The following is a 12,794-nucleotide window of genomic DNA, read 5'->3' as shown; positions in this document are numbered from 1 at the left end:
TCAAATCATGTCTATCTGGTCTGAGATTGAGTAAATTAACTAAAAAAGTGATAACAAGGGTGCTATACTTACTATATGTAAAGGTGGATATCCTCATTTTAACTAGATGATGATAACATCATCAGCTTCTCTATAAAGATTTGTATTTACTGTGAGCAAAACGAGCAAGATCGCGCAGTCGCTTCTGGATAACGACAGGGGCACCATGCTCATCGGGGACCTGTGCTCGCAGGACCACGCCTCGCTCTCCGGCCAGCTCCAGGTGCTCGAGAACACGCCCGCTAACGCGAGGGTGTTTGAGGAGAGCTTCACGCCCGAGGTGCAGCAGTACCTCCAGGACGCCGGCAGGATCGTGGTGGTGATGCAGGTCCAGCACGTGCAGACCTGCCGCGGGGGCAAGACGACCGAGACGACGATCTGAGCGACTTCCTCACTTCCCTTCCAGCGCACCCGAAAGGGAGCGGGCGCACTTCCGTACCACATTCCGAAATCGGTTTCCGGTTTCTTCCAGAGGGCCCCTCTCACCAGAATGGAGGCCAGACGACCGTGGCGTGCCCGGCTGTCCCGGCAGAAGAGCAGGTCCTGCGGGAGCCTGGAGGCGCTGATGGAGGACGAGTACCTGCGTCAGATCGTCGTGTACCAGAAGGTGAGCGGCGGCCGGGACCTCTACGAGCTGCGCGAGCCCACCAAGCTGTACCTGCAGGACGTCATCATCCTGGACCAGGAGGAGGAGCCGTGACGGCGCCAGCGCTCGCCCGCTGCCAGTGAATGCGTCCCTCACTCCACCGCCGCACCCCCACGCTGCAGCGCGTGGAGCTGCTGCCTGAGCGCGTGGCTTTCCGCCTCCCGCGCCAGCACCTTGTCCTGGAGCTCCCGGTTCTGCGCCTGCAGGAGGGCGTTCTGGCGGAACACCCCTGCCGCGGCCTGGCCCTTGCGGCCATGCTGCAGTGCGGTAAGCTGCAGCGTCTGGGCCGCCACCTGGGCCTCCAGGGCCTCGTTCTGTGCCGATATGCGAGCCAGCAGCGCCTCCTCCATTTTGTGGCTGCAGTTATATATGTATTCTGGCGCCTTCGGAGCGACCTTTGTGCATACGGCCGGGTACTCCAGGGTCCCAAATGAACCGCCGGACGCTCGAGCCACTCTCAGCCATCCACGCAGCGCCAGCAGCTGTCTCCCGGTCTCACCACCTCCGGGACCTTCTCCCCAGAAGTGCGACACCGAAGCAGGGCAGGTGCCAGCCCACCTCGACCTTGTGTGAGGCAGAGAGCGCTCACGGACCAAAAACGATGGAGACCCTGTTGCGGACGCCACCACCGCGAGTTGGTGGGCCTGCTGGCGCTCCGCTTTCTGCCGCAGGTCCCGCGGCGTCTTTCACGTTGGGCAATACTCGCGCGATCTTTATAAAATAGATTATTTAAATGTTATCATATCTTCATTAATCTTAATAAACTATGATGGCTTACTATACCCAGTTATAATTTAGCAAAAAATTACATTACGGCTAAATAATTCATTTCATGCCAATATTATATTTTTTAAATAAACATTATATTTTGTAAATCAATAGTGTTAACTAAAGAACAAATTATAATATTAAAAAATTAATTGCATATCAAAAATATTTACAGAAAACTCTATACTAAAAAATTATATTTCTATATATAGTAAAACTGATATCAAAGATTGATTAATTTTGCGATAAATTATACTAAATTATGATAAGAAAATATATCCGTAATATAAAACCATTGAAAGACTGATAATATAATTAAATAAATAAATATAAAACAAAATGTCATCCTTTCAATCATATTCTGTAAATAATTATATTATAATTATTACTGAAAAATGAGTCGTAACCTTCATATCACATAAATATCTTTTGTACCTCTGTAACCGTTAACAAAGTCACGTGTACATTTTACAACTAATAAGAAGTAGAGCTAATCATAAACAACTTCAAAAAATACATTAACGCCTTTAACTAGAAATAATCTTTATAGATCTAATAATACTTCAAGTTTTCTTGTTTAGGGGACTTTTATGAATTCATAAATTGAATTAAAAAATAAGGACAGTACTTTACAAATTGAATAAATTACAGATTAAATCAATATTATTACAGAAGAAATTGAATAATAATTATCTACAGATGAAGTATTAATATAACCTATTGTTAAGACTAAGAAGTATAAAAAATAACTTAAGCTTAACATCGAAAAGGTGTATTAAGTTACTGAGGATGATGCTGAAAATAGCTCTGTTGATGTTTAATCATTATTAATGAGTAGAGTTTCTTAACATAACCTAATACCAACGCCAAAGTATGAAGTTAAAAATAATATTTTTAGTAATTATTAAATATAAGAGGTTTCAGATCCAAATGAATCTACATCTGAGTCATAAGAATTGTTTAAACACTAATCTGTTTACCTATTAAGTTAAATTACAGGTATGTCTGTAGATGATATCCGATTAGAGTGATAAAATTTGTAGAAATATTAATAAAAGAGATATTCCTATTTTTTAATCTTTTGTAAATCAATTTAGTTAATATCTGAAATTTAATTATATTTAAAAGGTATAGTATATTTTTGATTGATTAGTAATAAATATTATATTAATAAATAAATCAATCAATTTTTACCACTCCATATTTCATGGGAGATGGAGAAGGCTCAACAGGTAGTGATGACAGTAGTAGTGACAGTAGTAAGGACGACAATTATTATGAAGGATGGATATTATTGATAGCGGTAGGGTTGATCTTGTTATTCGTGGTGTTGGGTTACGTGAGTACCCAATTTTAAAGGCGTTAGTAACTCAAGAAGCTACCACGTTACCCTGTATAGCTTGTATCAATGACCACCCCGAACACTAGCATGCTCGAGGTGTGATACATTAAGAAGCTATTGTTATATATTTATAAAATATATTAATACTATTATAAATTTATCAACATATGTTATAAAACCTTTTTATGTAAAACTATATTCGCTACGTCGCGCAGCGCTGGGGAGGTGGTGATCCACAACGGCCCAACAGTGATATCTTAGGAGGACCGCCTGGCGGAGCTCTGTGTGAACTCGGAGTCCCAGTGGTCCGTACACTTCAGGGTGCTGGTAGGCACGGACGAGTTTTCTTAGCCGGTCCACTTAGAGTTCTTCTCAGACGCTGATGACCAAGAGTTGCTGCTAGCCCAGGCCCGTGAGGAACTGTAGCAGAAAGTAATGACCTATATGTAGCAGTAGGCGGAAGATGAGGAAAAGAAAAAAGATGAGGAGTAGAAAGCGGCCTTCGAGGCGGCGCAGGCAAAAAGTAAAAAGAAGTGAGGTCATTCGAATATCTTTTTCTGGCCGTCTGGACCCGCATACTGCACGCTAACTGCGTTGATACAATAACGTACGTCCTTGGGGTTGCCGAAGTGCTCGCCATCGAAACGATGACCGAGGTGTGCGTCACACTGAGCGCAGCGTACCTCGGTCCGTTTCCTTCCACCAGAGGTATCCACCAGCTCTTTGAGGTTAGATTCATCGCCCTTCCAGAAGGCAGGCCAGCCGCACTTCGCATCGAACTTGGCGGCGCCCGGGAAGAGGGAGGCCTAACACACCGTGCATAGAAAATCTCCAGTAGAAGGCAGCGACTTGAATACATCATAGTTAGCCGAGAACGGTGGTTCAGTTGCGGCCTGCTGCGTGACGGCGATCGCGAGCTGAGAAAGATGGTTAGGTAAACTCATAATGGAGGAGTGGTCACAGATATGTTAGTATACGTAGGTAGCTGTGCCGGTTTTGTTAGGGGTACAAAAAGTATACAACGGAATCGTATACCTGGCAGTCTTGGACTAGGCGACCGCGCATGCTTTACTCAGCCCTCCTCTTCTCCCCACTCCTAATGCGCTCCCGCAGCCGTACAGCATCCTTCCATGCAGCAGCTCTGCTCCCAATTATCTCTCTATTATTCCTCGCAGCGGCCGGTGGCGTCACTTGGCACCTCGGTACGGCACTACCCGACTGCATCAGTAAGTTCTGTGCCCTTTATGGAGAAGTGGAATTATCCCTACAGGTGTGCCCGGCGGAGGACCAGGCAAAATATAACCGCACACGCACCATGTACTACCAGGCCATAGTCCTAGACATCAGCTTTGCCTGCGCCACGGTTATTTTTTACATGCTCTGGGTTCTCGTCCGCCGCGGGAACCCATCTCTCGAGCGCTTCCTCCTGGACAAGCAGGCTGAACTAGACTGAGTATATTTTAAGCTAACAAATTAAAAAATTAGTGGTATTAGTTGTAGTATATTATTTAAAACCTATGACGAGGTATAATTACAACAAACTTATAAATTAATTTAGACTAAAGTTACAGTTCTTCAACTCAAAAGAGTCTATATGTAATGGGGGTAAATAAAGAAACTCAAATCAAACTAGATTTCCGAGTGCACCAATTACTCCAATCAGCCCCAAGACTACTCCTATAGCTACTGCTCCATCAACACATTCACCATCCTCAAAAATTTATCCTTCTTCACATGCCTCAATTTCGTTTTCTATGCACTACCCGTTGATGAAAATCTCACCCTCCTAACACAATATGGGCTCACATCTATTACCAACTAAAATCCAACCGATATCACATATGATTTGCTCACACTTTCCGTTTTAAAATACTGTACCTATAGGGCACGTTGGGTCTACACAGAAAATGCCTATTAACTACTAACCTTCTTTACACGGATTTTCCTTGCATTTTCCTAATACAATAATTTCATTTTCAGCACAGCTTACGCACATTCCATTTTCGAGTATTTGGTTATTTCCACAAACAATATCTTGACACTAATCCCCTAATAGTTCTTAATTTTCTTTGCATATAATTTCTACACAATAACCATTTTCCACTAGTTCGCCTATACCACAACTGATGCAAATATGCTAATGTATAATTTCAAAGTCTCCACAAATGAGCTTCTAACACTTATTTCCATTTACTATTTCGTCAAGATCGCACTCAACACAACTATGGTCTATAATTATTGAATATTTCTTGCATATTATAGCGATACATTAAGCTCCATTCCACTCCTCAAATTCGCCACATTCTAATTCTGTACATTCCCCCTAAATAAGGACTTGACCTACTTCGCATTCGATTTGTTCACATTATCCTTCCACTAAATGACCATTTATCCCGCAATCATAACAAGCGCCGTCGATGTTCTCGTGGTTTTCAGGACAGATGGAAGGGCAATTATTTTCTAAAAGACAATCTAAAATGCAGGTATCTTCAATTAAAGTTTAATTTTTAGGGCATGAAAAATTAGACTTTAAGGCTTCGAAAATATGTTCTTATACAATTTTACATACATCACCTAATCCAACTATGAGATTAGTTTTAATATCTCCAGGAGAATATATATAGTTATAGTAAACTGTATTCTCTAATTTGAGCTAAAAATCTACATTCTAACCGTTCAAAAGTGTAAATTATATCGTTTTACACAGGTTTGAGAATGTTATTTTAGCATCTACAACAGGTATCTATTGACTATTGCAATACGCAGTTTGAATAAGGGTATTTTATATAAAATATCCGATTGTATCTATTTGGAACTTCAAGTTTGTACTTAATTATGGTATTTTCGCGATAATCTCGTCTCCTAAAAAGAGCACTTCAGAAATTATTTCAAAATTACCAATATTATGGAATGTTTCATAGTAAAAATTTTTGATCTCGAAAAATACACCATCCTTCTCAACAAGTGTATGAATGAAGTTAGCTTCTGGAAATTAAATAGTTAAGATATTACAAGCATCTAGTCGTTAAAATTTAGAGTTTTCGTTATAACAATAGAATGATCCATCTTTTCCACTTTATATAAACTTCATCGCGTTACTCATATCAGGAAACTCTGAAATTTTAATTTCTGGGAATTTGGTTGGAATTTCAAGTTAAATATGTGTGTCGTTGATGTAAAAGCCATAAAAATCTATATGAGAGGATTAGTTTAATGTTGGGCAGTTTTGTAAATGTTATAGTGTCAGTACAAACATTTTATAATACTAAAAGGTTCGTTACGAACATAATCATTTTAAAGAGAAATTTAGCTTATATATTGATTACTATAATATAATATCTTATCTAATTTTGTTAAATGAACTTTCACCCATATAAGTTAACATAATTAATTTCTAAGCAAAATGATCCAAATTTCTTCTCCTTCTATAAGTTAGTACCTGAACTCAATAATGTTAACCCAAATGTAGTAAAACTGAGCTACTCAACAAAAACAAATGTATAAATAGAAGTCGAGCATTCATCAACTACCTTAAATAAATCTTCTTACTCATATTCATTTTCTATAGGGTAATAAATTAAATCACAATTTTCATACTTTTCAATTCCAACTTTATCAACAATTTAAGCAGTTTTCGAAAAAAAATCTGTTAAAATTCAAAGAAAGTATTAAAAATATACTATTGGTTATTAATTTAGCAAATCAAAGTAAAGTCTGTTCTTGCATTATCAGTAGTATTTTTTGGAAACTATATTGTCTAACAGTAAAATTTAATAAATTTTTGAATTTACAGACAAGTTGAATGTATTAAAAATTTTTAATGGAACAATAAGTATCAAAATTAAGGGGAAATGGTCTAATATGCTTTTTGATGAATAATTATTTAATGAGAAATTTTAATGTAAGAGATTCGAAGAAATTAGAATCCAGGTTCAGTAAGGAAGTATTATATCAGGGTTTAGTTTCAGCGATCGACTGCAAGTTTTTGCTGGACTTTCTCTAAACGGCCTTGGAGGAGTGGTATTCAGTGATGGAAAGGATTTTGGGCTTTGTTTCGAGGTGATATGATTTTGTTAGCTTAAAATATACTCAGTCTAGTTCAGCCTGCTTGTCCAGGAGGAAGCGCTCGAGAGATGGGTTCCCGCGGCGGACGAGAACCCAGAGCATGTAAAAAATAACCGTGGCGCAGGCAAAGCTGATGTCTAGGACTATGGCCTGGTAGTACATGGTGCGTGTGCGGTTATATTTTGCCTGGTCCTCCGCCGGGCACACCTGTAGGGATAATTCCACTTCTCCATAAAGGGCACAGAACTTACTGATGCAGTCGGGTAGTGCCGTACCGAGGTGCCAAGTGACGCCACCGGCCGCTGCGAGGAATAATAGAGAGATAATTGGGAGCAGAGCTGCTGCATGGAAGGATGCTGTACGGCTGCGGGAGCGCATTAGGAGTGGGGAGAAGAGGAGGGCTGAGTAAAGCATGCGCGGTCGCCTAGTCCAAGACTGCCAGGTATACGATTCCGTTGTATACTTTTTGTACCCCTAACAAAACCGGCACAGCTACCTACGTATACTAACATATCTGTGACCACTCCTCCATTATGAGTTTACCTAACCATCTTTCTCAGCTCGCGATCGCCGTCACGCAGCAGGCCGCAACTGAACCACCGTTCTCGGCTAACTATGATGTATTCAAGTCGCTGCCTTCTACTGGAGATTTTCTATGCACGGTGTGTTAGGCCTCCCTCTTCCCGGGCGCCGCCAAGTTCGATGCGAAGTGCGGCTGGCCTGCCTTCTGGAAGGGCGATGAATCTAACCTCAAAGAGCTGGTGGATACCTCTGGTGGAAGGAAACGGACCGAGGTACGCTGCGCTCAGTGTGACGCACACCTCGGTCATCGTTTCGATGGCGAGCACTTCGGCAACCCCAAGGACGTACGTTATTGTATCAACGCAGTTAGCGTGCAGTATGCGGGTCCAGACGGCCAGAAAAAGATATTCGAATGACCTCACTTCTTTTTACTTTTTGCCTGCGCCGCCTCGAAGGCCGCTTTCTACTCCTCATCTTTTTTCTTTTCCTCATCTTCCGCCTACTGCTACATATAGGTCATTACTTTCTGCTACAGTTCCTCACGGGCCTGGGCTAGCAGCAACTCTTGGTCATCAGCGTCTGAGAAGAACTCTAAGTGGACCGGCTAAGAAAACTCGTCCGTGCCTACCAGCACCCTGAAGTGTACGGACCACTGGGACTCCGAGTTCACACAGAGCTCCGCCAGGCGGTCCTCCTAAGATATCACTGTTGGGCCGTTGTGGATCACCACCTCCCCAGCGCTGCGCGACGGGTAGAACCTGGTTATAAGTTATGCTATTTATAATGCTGTTAGAGTATAATCTACTAAGAAAAAGAAGTTTTACTGACCAAAAATTGTTTAAATATAAGTCATTTTAGCGGAATAAATAAACATAACTATTATATAATATTATTATAAATACAATTTTTAAAACTAAATATAAAAGATAAAAACAATAAAGCTCATGAGTTAAAATAGTAAATAAAAGTTAGTTAATTAAATATTAAGTCAGTTTCTATCGGTTCTGAAAGACATGACCTAGCAAGTGCCCATAGCAGTCTAAACAGTGATAACAATATTGATAGAATCGTTCATAGCAGTCTCAAAAGCTTCAACAAGTTGAGTATCAAGACCTTCAGGGAAAGTAGGTCTCTAGATTTCGCCTTCAATACCAGCATCATCAATATACTGAATATATTCATCGTCATAGGATGTCATTTAATAATTGAATGTGAAAACGTGAGGGCAGTTAACATTATGGGAAGTAGGGCAAGAATCTTCATATTTCTTACCGGTGAAGATATCAATTGCAGTAATAGAAGCTTTGGCATGACCGTGCTTACCAGTTTTCGATGAAGAATATTCAGAAATCTTGCAAGGAAATTTATCCTAGATTACGATATAGTCTCCCTTACCAAGTTCACCAGCAGCCTTAGGATAAGATGGATCTCCAGATGCAGACATTGCAGAGAAGTGGAAAGCAAAAAAGAAGTGAAATATTTCTTATATTATTATATTATTAATCTATCGTAATAATCTATTATTTGCATTTTATTGTAATAAATCTTAATTATTATATCGTCAAATAAATATTATTTTAATCAGCTAATTCACAATTACAGAATAAAACAAGATATCTTTTTGAATTAATATATTAAAAATAAAGAGTGAAATTCATTAAAATGATGATGTTTAGTTTACATACTGTAAACTATGGCATTTATGTATAAGTATATCAGATACCAACTCTATTTTCTCATAGATAATTTGTGTTGGAAATATCTCTAATTAGTTATAATTATTATATGATATGCTAGTAATTAAAAAATGCATAACATATTTGATGATTTTACTAAATAAGTTTAGCATGAAGTGATGTAAAAGTTGATATATGGTTTAAATTACATAATTTTTCTATATATTATATATTGATACAAATAAGCTTAAGTTTATCCTATAATAATAATTTGTTAAAATTTAGCTGTTTTATAGTTTACTTACATAAAATTGACTAAAATAACTAGTAGTCGTATTAATAAATTTATTTTTACAGATATACGTTTTATGAGATTAATACGTATTTACTTGTTATATTTACTTATTTCAGAGTCATAAAATGGATGACTTAATTATATTTTAAATATATTAAAATTGGACGAATAATCACAATATATTATTTATATATTTTTAGTCAATTACTAAATATGTATTAATTATACTAGTCTAATAAATTTTAATATCTATCCCATATCTTTATGTTTCGGATATCTGTATAACGCACCGTTTAAATTCAGCGATATTTTATTTATAAAGTAAAGAGTGGACACTATAAAGAGAAATAGTGTAGTTATATACTTTGATTATTGCTTTCTAATTCATATTTCCATTAACATATTAGTAGTACAGTTAAGTAAATGCTATTAGCATACGTTTTTTATAAAAATTATTTATTATAGTATATTTTTATTTGTTAATTTTCTTTCCATAAAATGTCTTTTTTTGAATTATCTTTTACAGAGCCTTATAGCATGAACTATTTGATTTAGCGTATACAAGAATTAGAAAATAGAATATAGATATTAGAAAGTTAATAATCGGCTAGGCCTAAAGAAAAGTCAGGGCATTGGACATCGACAGAACACAAATAGTTTATTACTGCACTTATGACATATGGCTTTTCAAAAAGAGCAGAAATAGCAAATTAAATTCCATCCAGAAATTCTTAACATGTTTCCTCGCATTTGTAAAAATTTATACGCAAAATTGATTAATTAGTAAGTTTTACATTACTGCCAATAACCTTTCCTCTATCTATTCTTATCTGTGGAATAGCTAGAATCCGATCTGAGATAAATTTACCTTTATAGATTGAATTTGATGAATGCGCTAGGGCATAAGCAGAGTTTATAAATAATAGATTTAAATTCGTAGAAGATAAAATTACCAATGATGAAATTGCTATTTTACCTTTAAATTTGAAGCTAGGAAAAACTGGGATTAATCATTTTGAAATTGGTGTGAAATAAATTGAAAATGCAAGGTTATGGGAGTAAACGTAAAAATATTACACACAAAGGTTGAGAGAAATTCAGCGTATATCCAGTTTAAAGGAATCACCTCACTTCGCTATTTGGTATGTTTCTGACAAATTTGATGTCGAAGAAGATATAGTTTGCGGGGACTATATTTGTGGAATTGTTTTGTAAAGTTTAAAGAATGAGTATTAGTGAATAATGATTATCTATAAATATTGTTATAAAATTGATAATTATACCATCAAAATATGTGAAAAACTTATCAGAAGCAACTATATACTTAACAACCAATAATTTAATGAATATAATTTAGAGCTAAATTATGTAAACTTTATTATATTTTTTATGAATTTAAGAATAGTCTCTTAACTATTAAGCTAATACCATATTCATCATATAATATAAATATATATTTAAGTTTATTATTATTCAATACATTTCTTCTATTATAATTCTTTACTAAATTTTGCTAAATAAATTTAATATTTTTAATTCAGCAATTTATCTATTTTTAGAAATATTTATATCCCAATTTTTTATAAATTTAAATTTTATCCTAAAAACTAGTGAAACCCATATCCGCAAAAGACCTATTCATAGCTTTTTATATAATTTAAATATATAAAAAAATGGGTGCATGTGCATGCATAAAACTATAAGAAACTGAACCTCATACACCACCGCTTTTGACAAAATCTTTGACTACACCACTTCCAATAATAAGCAACCAAAAATCGGAATATATTCCATCAGCAAAATCGTGTGAGGAAATGAATTAGATTCTAGATGAATCTGATTATTCTTAGACAATGACGATCTCCCTGGCCACATTAAGACATATTGAAAATGAGGACAGTGCAAATGTTGAGTGAGTGCATATTTTCACTTCATATATTATACCACTATTTCTGTTTGATTGTAGGACGCTCGTTGTCTTCGAATCTAATACTATCCAGCTCTTTTATCCTCTCTGCCTAGTCGCCAAGGCTTTGTTGAATGCGCATAAGATCGTCCTATAAGTCTTACTTTTGCTTGTTAGAGTAGTCTTTTTTCTCCTATTTAATTGACTACGATTTGTCATCTTTCTCATCATCCTGCATGTATAAATAAGCCAAATACTACTTCTAATCGTCTAACTTCTTAATCAATGCATCTAATTTTTCTTTTTCCAACAACGCCATATCAGCATAAATGGCCTTTAAAACATCTTTTTTAGTCGAATCTGCATCAATTTTAGCCTATTTTTTCTAACCCTCTTACCATAAATTATGTTACAGGCATGACCCATTTATTTCTTAACGCTTCTTTAATTCATCACGTTCTCTTTATAGCAACTAATTGTCTCTGCTATTCACATTCTGAATAAACATTTTGTCGACCATTTTGTCCTCCCAGTTTTTGATTTAATTCCGCTAATAAACTAATGCACAAAAAGCCAACTACAAGTCGCGTTCTTTACACATATCCTCGTATCGCTTTAAATGAGCTTATTTTTACTCTTCCCTGATCTCCTTAATCAATTTCTAACCATCGAAGAGTTCTATTTCCTTTCCCGCCTTCTTTTTCGCTTCTTCAACGGCAATTTAACACTCCAACTCAGCTCTGTTAAAGTAATTCTTTTAAAGCTAAATATCGCTTGCTAAACGGTCGATTAAAAATCCGTATTCACGCATTTCACGTTCGCGTGCCTCTGCCTATAAATTTTAGGCTAGAATTCCGCCTTCAATTCTTGATTTCTCGTCCATTTACTCGTCAAGAGACTGCTTATTTAGAAGCATTTTTTCGATTCTACGTGCTTCTTCCTGCTTTTGGTCAATAAGGAACTGTTTGTAGTCGTTTACGACGATAGAGTCAATGCACATTTCACGTTTTCGTTCCCAATTCACATTTTCTTTTTTACTATAATTTTAAAGATCCCATTGCAGCCTACATGCTCTAGCATTGATTGCGGCTTCGGCACCTCTGAGTTCATCGCAGTTATTTTCCCATTATCTAATATAGGCGCGTTTGTTGTGAATCTCGGTGTCTTATTTTGTTTGTTGGCGAATCTGCACAGCCTGTTCTTCCAGACGGCTCATTCGTGAATCTTGAGAATTGAAAGCTTGTTGTTTTAAGTTATTAATAGAGTCAAATTCACGTTTTTCCGCATCGAATATACTCTTTAGCATTTTTCTTCTACTTCCTTCCTTTTCCATAATACGCATTCTAAGCTCTTCGATTGACATACGCACAATTTATGGTGCGATTTTCTTGTTTACTACGTTATTAATGTGAGATACTCTAGTATTATCGTTTACGGCAGCCTAATAATATGAGCGTTAGGTTTCTTCTAATCGTCTACGGTTAAGTTCGTGTGGGAGTTTTTTGTCATATTTTGTTTGGTCGATAAACATTTTG

General features: G+C 37.1%; 16 protein-coding genes across 16 annotated transcripts; 9 read left to right on the top strand and 7 right to left on the bottom strand. All coding sequences in view use genetic code 6, as the record gives it.

Annotated features, from left to right (window-relative positions):
• Positions 1-7: 7 nt before the first annotated feature.
• Positions 8-421, top strand: SS50377_21944 (uncharacterized protein; the record flags this gene model as incomplete). Its single annotated transcript, XM_067905837.1, has 1 exon — positions 8-421. One exon carries the CDS (start codon positions 8-10, stop codon positions 419-421), a length of 414 nt encoding a protein of 137 aa, XP_067767154.1.
• A 108-nt stretch (positions 422-529) lies between these two features.
• Positions 530-739, top strand: SS50377_21943 (uncharacterized protein; the record flags this gene model as incomplete). The annotated part of the gene is made up of 1 exon (XM_067905836.1): positions 530-739. The coding sequence occupies one exon, from the start codon at positions 530-532 to the stop codon at positions 737-739; it is 210 nt and encodes a 69-aa protein (XP_067767153.1).
• A 38-nt stretch (positions 740-777) lies between these two features.
• Positions 778-1,035, bottom strand: SS50377_21942 (uncharacterized protein; the record flags this gene model as incomplete). Its single annotated transcript, XM_067905835.1, has 1 exon — positions 778-1,035. One exon carries the CDS (start codon positions 1,033-1,035, stop codon positions 778-780), a length of 258 nt encoding a protein of 85 aa, XP_067767152.1.
• An 813-nt stretch (positions 1,036-1,848) lies between these two features.
• SS50377_21941 (uncharacterized protein) lies at positions 1,849-2,484 on the top strand (the record flags this gene model as incomplete). The annotated part of the gene is made up of 1 exon (XM_067905834.1): positions 1,849-2,484. The coding sequence occupies one exon, from the start codon at positions 1,849-1,851 to the stop codon at positions 2,482-2,484; it is 636 nt and encodes a 211-aa protein (XP_067767151.1).
• A 176-nt stretch (positions 2,485-2,660) lies between these two features.
• SS50377_21940 (uncharacterized protein) lies at positions 2,661-2,897 on the top strand (the record flags this gene model as incomplete). The annotated part of the gene is made up of 1 exon (XM_067905833.1): positions 2,661-2,897. One exon carries the CDS (start codon positions 2,661-2,663, stop codon positions 2,895-2,897), a length of 237 nt encoding a protein of 78 aa, XP_067767150.1.
• Positions 2,898-3,334: 437 nt separating this feature from the next.
• SS50377_21939 (Peptide methionine sulfoxide reductase MsrB) lies at positions 3,335-3,739 on the bottom strand (the record flags this gene model as incomplete). Its single annotated transcript, XM_067905832.1, has 1 exon — positions 3,335-3,739. The coding sequence occupies one exon, from the start codon at positions 3,737-3,739 to the stop codon at positions 3,335-3,337; it is 405 nt and encodes a 134-aa protein (XP_067767149.1).
• A 155-nt stretch (positions 3,740-3,894) lies between these two features.
• SS50377_21938 (Transmembrane domain-containing protein) lies at positions 3,895-4,248 on the top strand (the record flags this gene model as incomplete). Its single annotated transcript, XM_067905831.1, has 1 exon — positions 3,895-4,248. One exon carries the CDS (start codon positions 3,895-3,897, stop codon positions 4,246-4,248), a length of 354 nt encoding a protein of 117 aa, XP_067767148.1.
• Positions 4,249-4,419: 171 nt separating this feature from the next.
• Positions 4,420-6,051, bottom strand: SS50377_21937 (Cysteine-rich membrane protein 2; the record flags this gene model as incomplete). The annotated part of the gene is made up of 1 exon (XM_067905830.1): positions 4,420-6,051. The coding sequence occupies one exon, from the start codon at positions 6,049-6,051 to the stop codon at positions 4,420-4,422; it is 1,632 nt and encodes a 543-aa protein (XP_067767147.1).
• Positions 6,052-6,615: 564 nt separating this feature from the next.
• SS50377_21936 (uncharacterized protein) lies at positions 6,616-6,858 on the top strand (the record flags this gene model as incomplete). The annotated part of the gene is made up of 1 exon (XM_067905829.1): positions 6,616-6,858. The coding sequence occupies one exon, from the start codon at positions 6,616-6,618 to the stop codon at positions 6,856-6,858; it is 243 nt and encodes an 80-aa protein (XP_067767146.1).
• Positions 6,859-6,884: 26 nt separating this feature from the next.
• Positions 6,885-7,238, bottom strand: SS50377_21935 (Transmembrane domain-containing protein; the record flags this gene model as incomplete). Its single annotated transcript, XM_067905828.1, has 1 exon — positions 6,885-7,238. The coding sequence occupies one exon, from the start codon at positions 7,236-7,238 to the stop codon at positions 6,885-6,887; it is 354 nt and encodes a 117-aa protein (XP_067767145.1).
• A 155-nt stretch (positions 7,239-7,393) lies between these two features.
• SS50377_21934 (Peptide methionine sulfoxide reductase MsrB) lies at positions 7,394-7,798 on the top strand (the record flags this gene model as incomplete). The annotated part of the gene is made up of 1 exon (XM_067905827.1): positions 7,394-7,798. One exon carries the CDS (start codon positions 7,394-7,396, stop codon positions 7,796-7,798), a length of 405 nt encoding a protein of 134 aa, XP_067767144.1.
• A 2-nt stretch (positions 7,799-7,800) lies between these two features.
• Positions 7,801-8,235, bottom strand: SS50377_21933 (uncharacterized protein; the record flags this gene model as incomplete). Its single annotated transcript, XM_067905826.1, has 1 exon — positions 7,801-8,235. The coding sequence occupies one exon, from the start codon at positions 8,233-8,235 to the stop codon at positions 7,801-7,803; it is 435 nt and encodes a 144-aa protein (XP_067767143.1).
• A 135-nt stretch (positions 8,236-8,370) lies between these two features.
• SS50377_21932 (Eukaryotic translation initiation factor 5A) lies at positions 8,371-8,826 on the bottom strand (the record flags this gene model as incomplete). Its single annotated transcript, XM_067905825.1, has 1 exon — positions 8,371-8,826. One exon carries the CDS (start codon positions 8,824-8,826, stop codon positions 8,371-8,373), a length of 456 nt encoding a protein of 151 aa, XP_067767142.1.
• Positions 8,827-9,851: 1,025 nt separating this feature from the next.
• Positions 9,852-10,592, top strand: SS50377_21931 (Myb-like DNA-binding domain-containing protein; the record flags this gene model as incomplete). Its single annotated transcript, XM_067905824.1, has 1 exon — positions 9,852-10,592. The coding sequence occupies one exon, from the start codon at positions 9,852-9,854 to the stop codon at positions 10,590-10,592; it is 741 nt and encodes a 246-aa protein (XP_067767141.1).
• A 434-nt stretch (positions 10,593-11,026) lies between these two features.
• On the top strand, positions 11,027-11,269 carry SS50377_21930 (uncharacterized protein; the record flags this gene model as incomplete). The annotated part of the gene is made up of 1 exon (XM_067905823.1): positions 11,027-11,269. One exon carries the CDS (start codon positions 11,027-11,029, stop codon positions 11,267-11,269), a length of 243 nt encoding a protein of 80 aa, XP_067767140.1.
• Positions 11,270-11,284: 15 nt separating this feature from the next.
• Positions 11,285-12,790, bottom strand: SS50377_21929 (uncharacterized protein; the record flags this gene model as incomplete). The annotated part of the gene is made up of 1 exon (XM_067905822.1): positions 11,285-12,790. One exon carries the CDS (start codon positions 12,788-12,790, stop codon positions 11,285-11,287), a length of 1,506 nt encoding a protein of 501 aa, XP_067767139.1.
• Positions 12,791-12,794: the final 4 nt, after the last annotated feature.

This window comes from Spironucleus salmonicida, chromosome 2 (genome assembly GCF_000497125.1).
Source record: "Spironucleus salmonicida strain ATCC 50377 chromosome 2, whole genome shotgun sequence".
Taxonomy (NCBI): Eukaryota; Fornicata; order Diplomonadida; family Hexamitidae; genus Spironucleus; species Spironucleus salmonicida.
The sequence above is the reverse complement of the archived record's forward strand: the minus strand, read 5'-3'. Positions and strand labels throughout refer to the sequence as shown.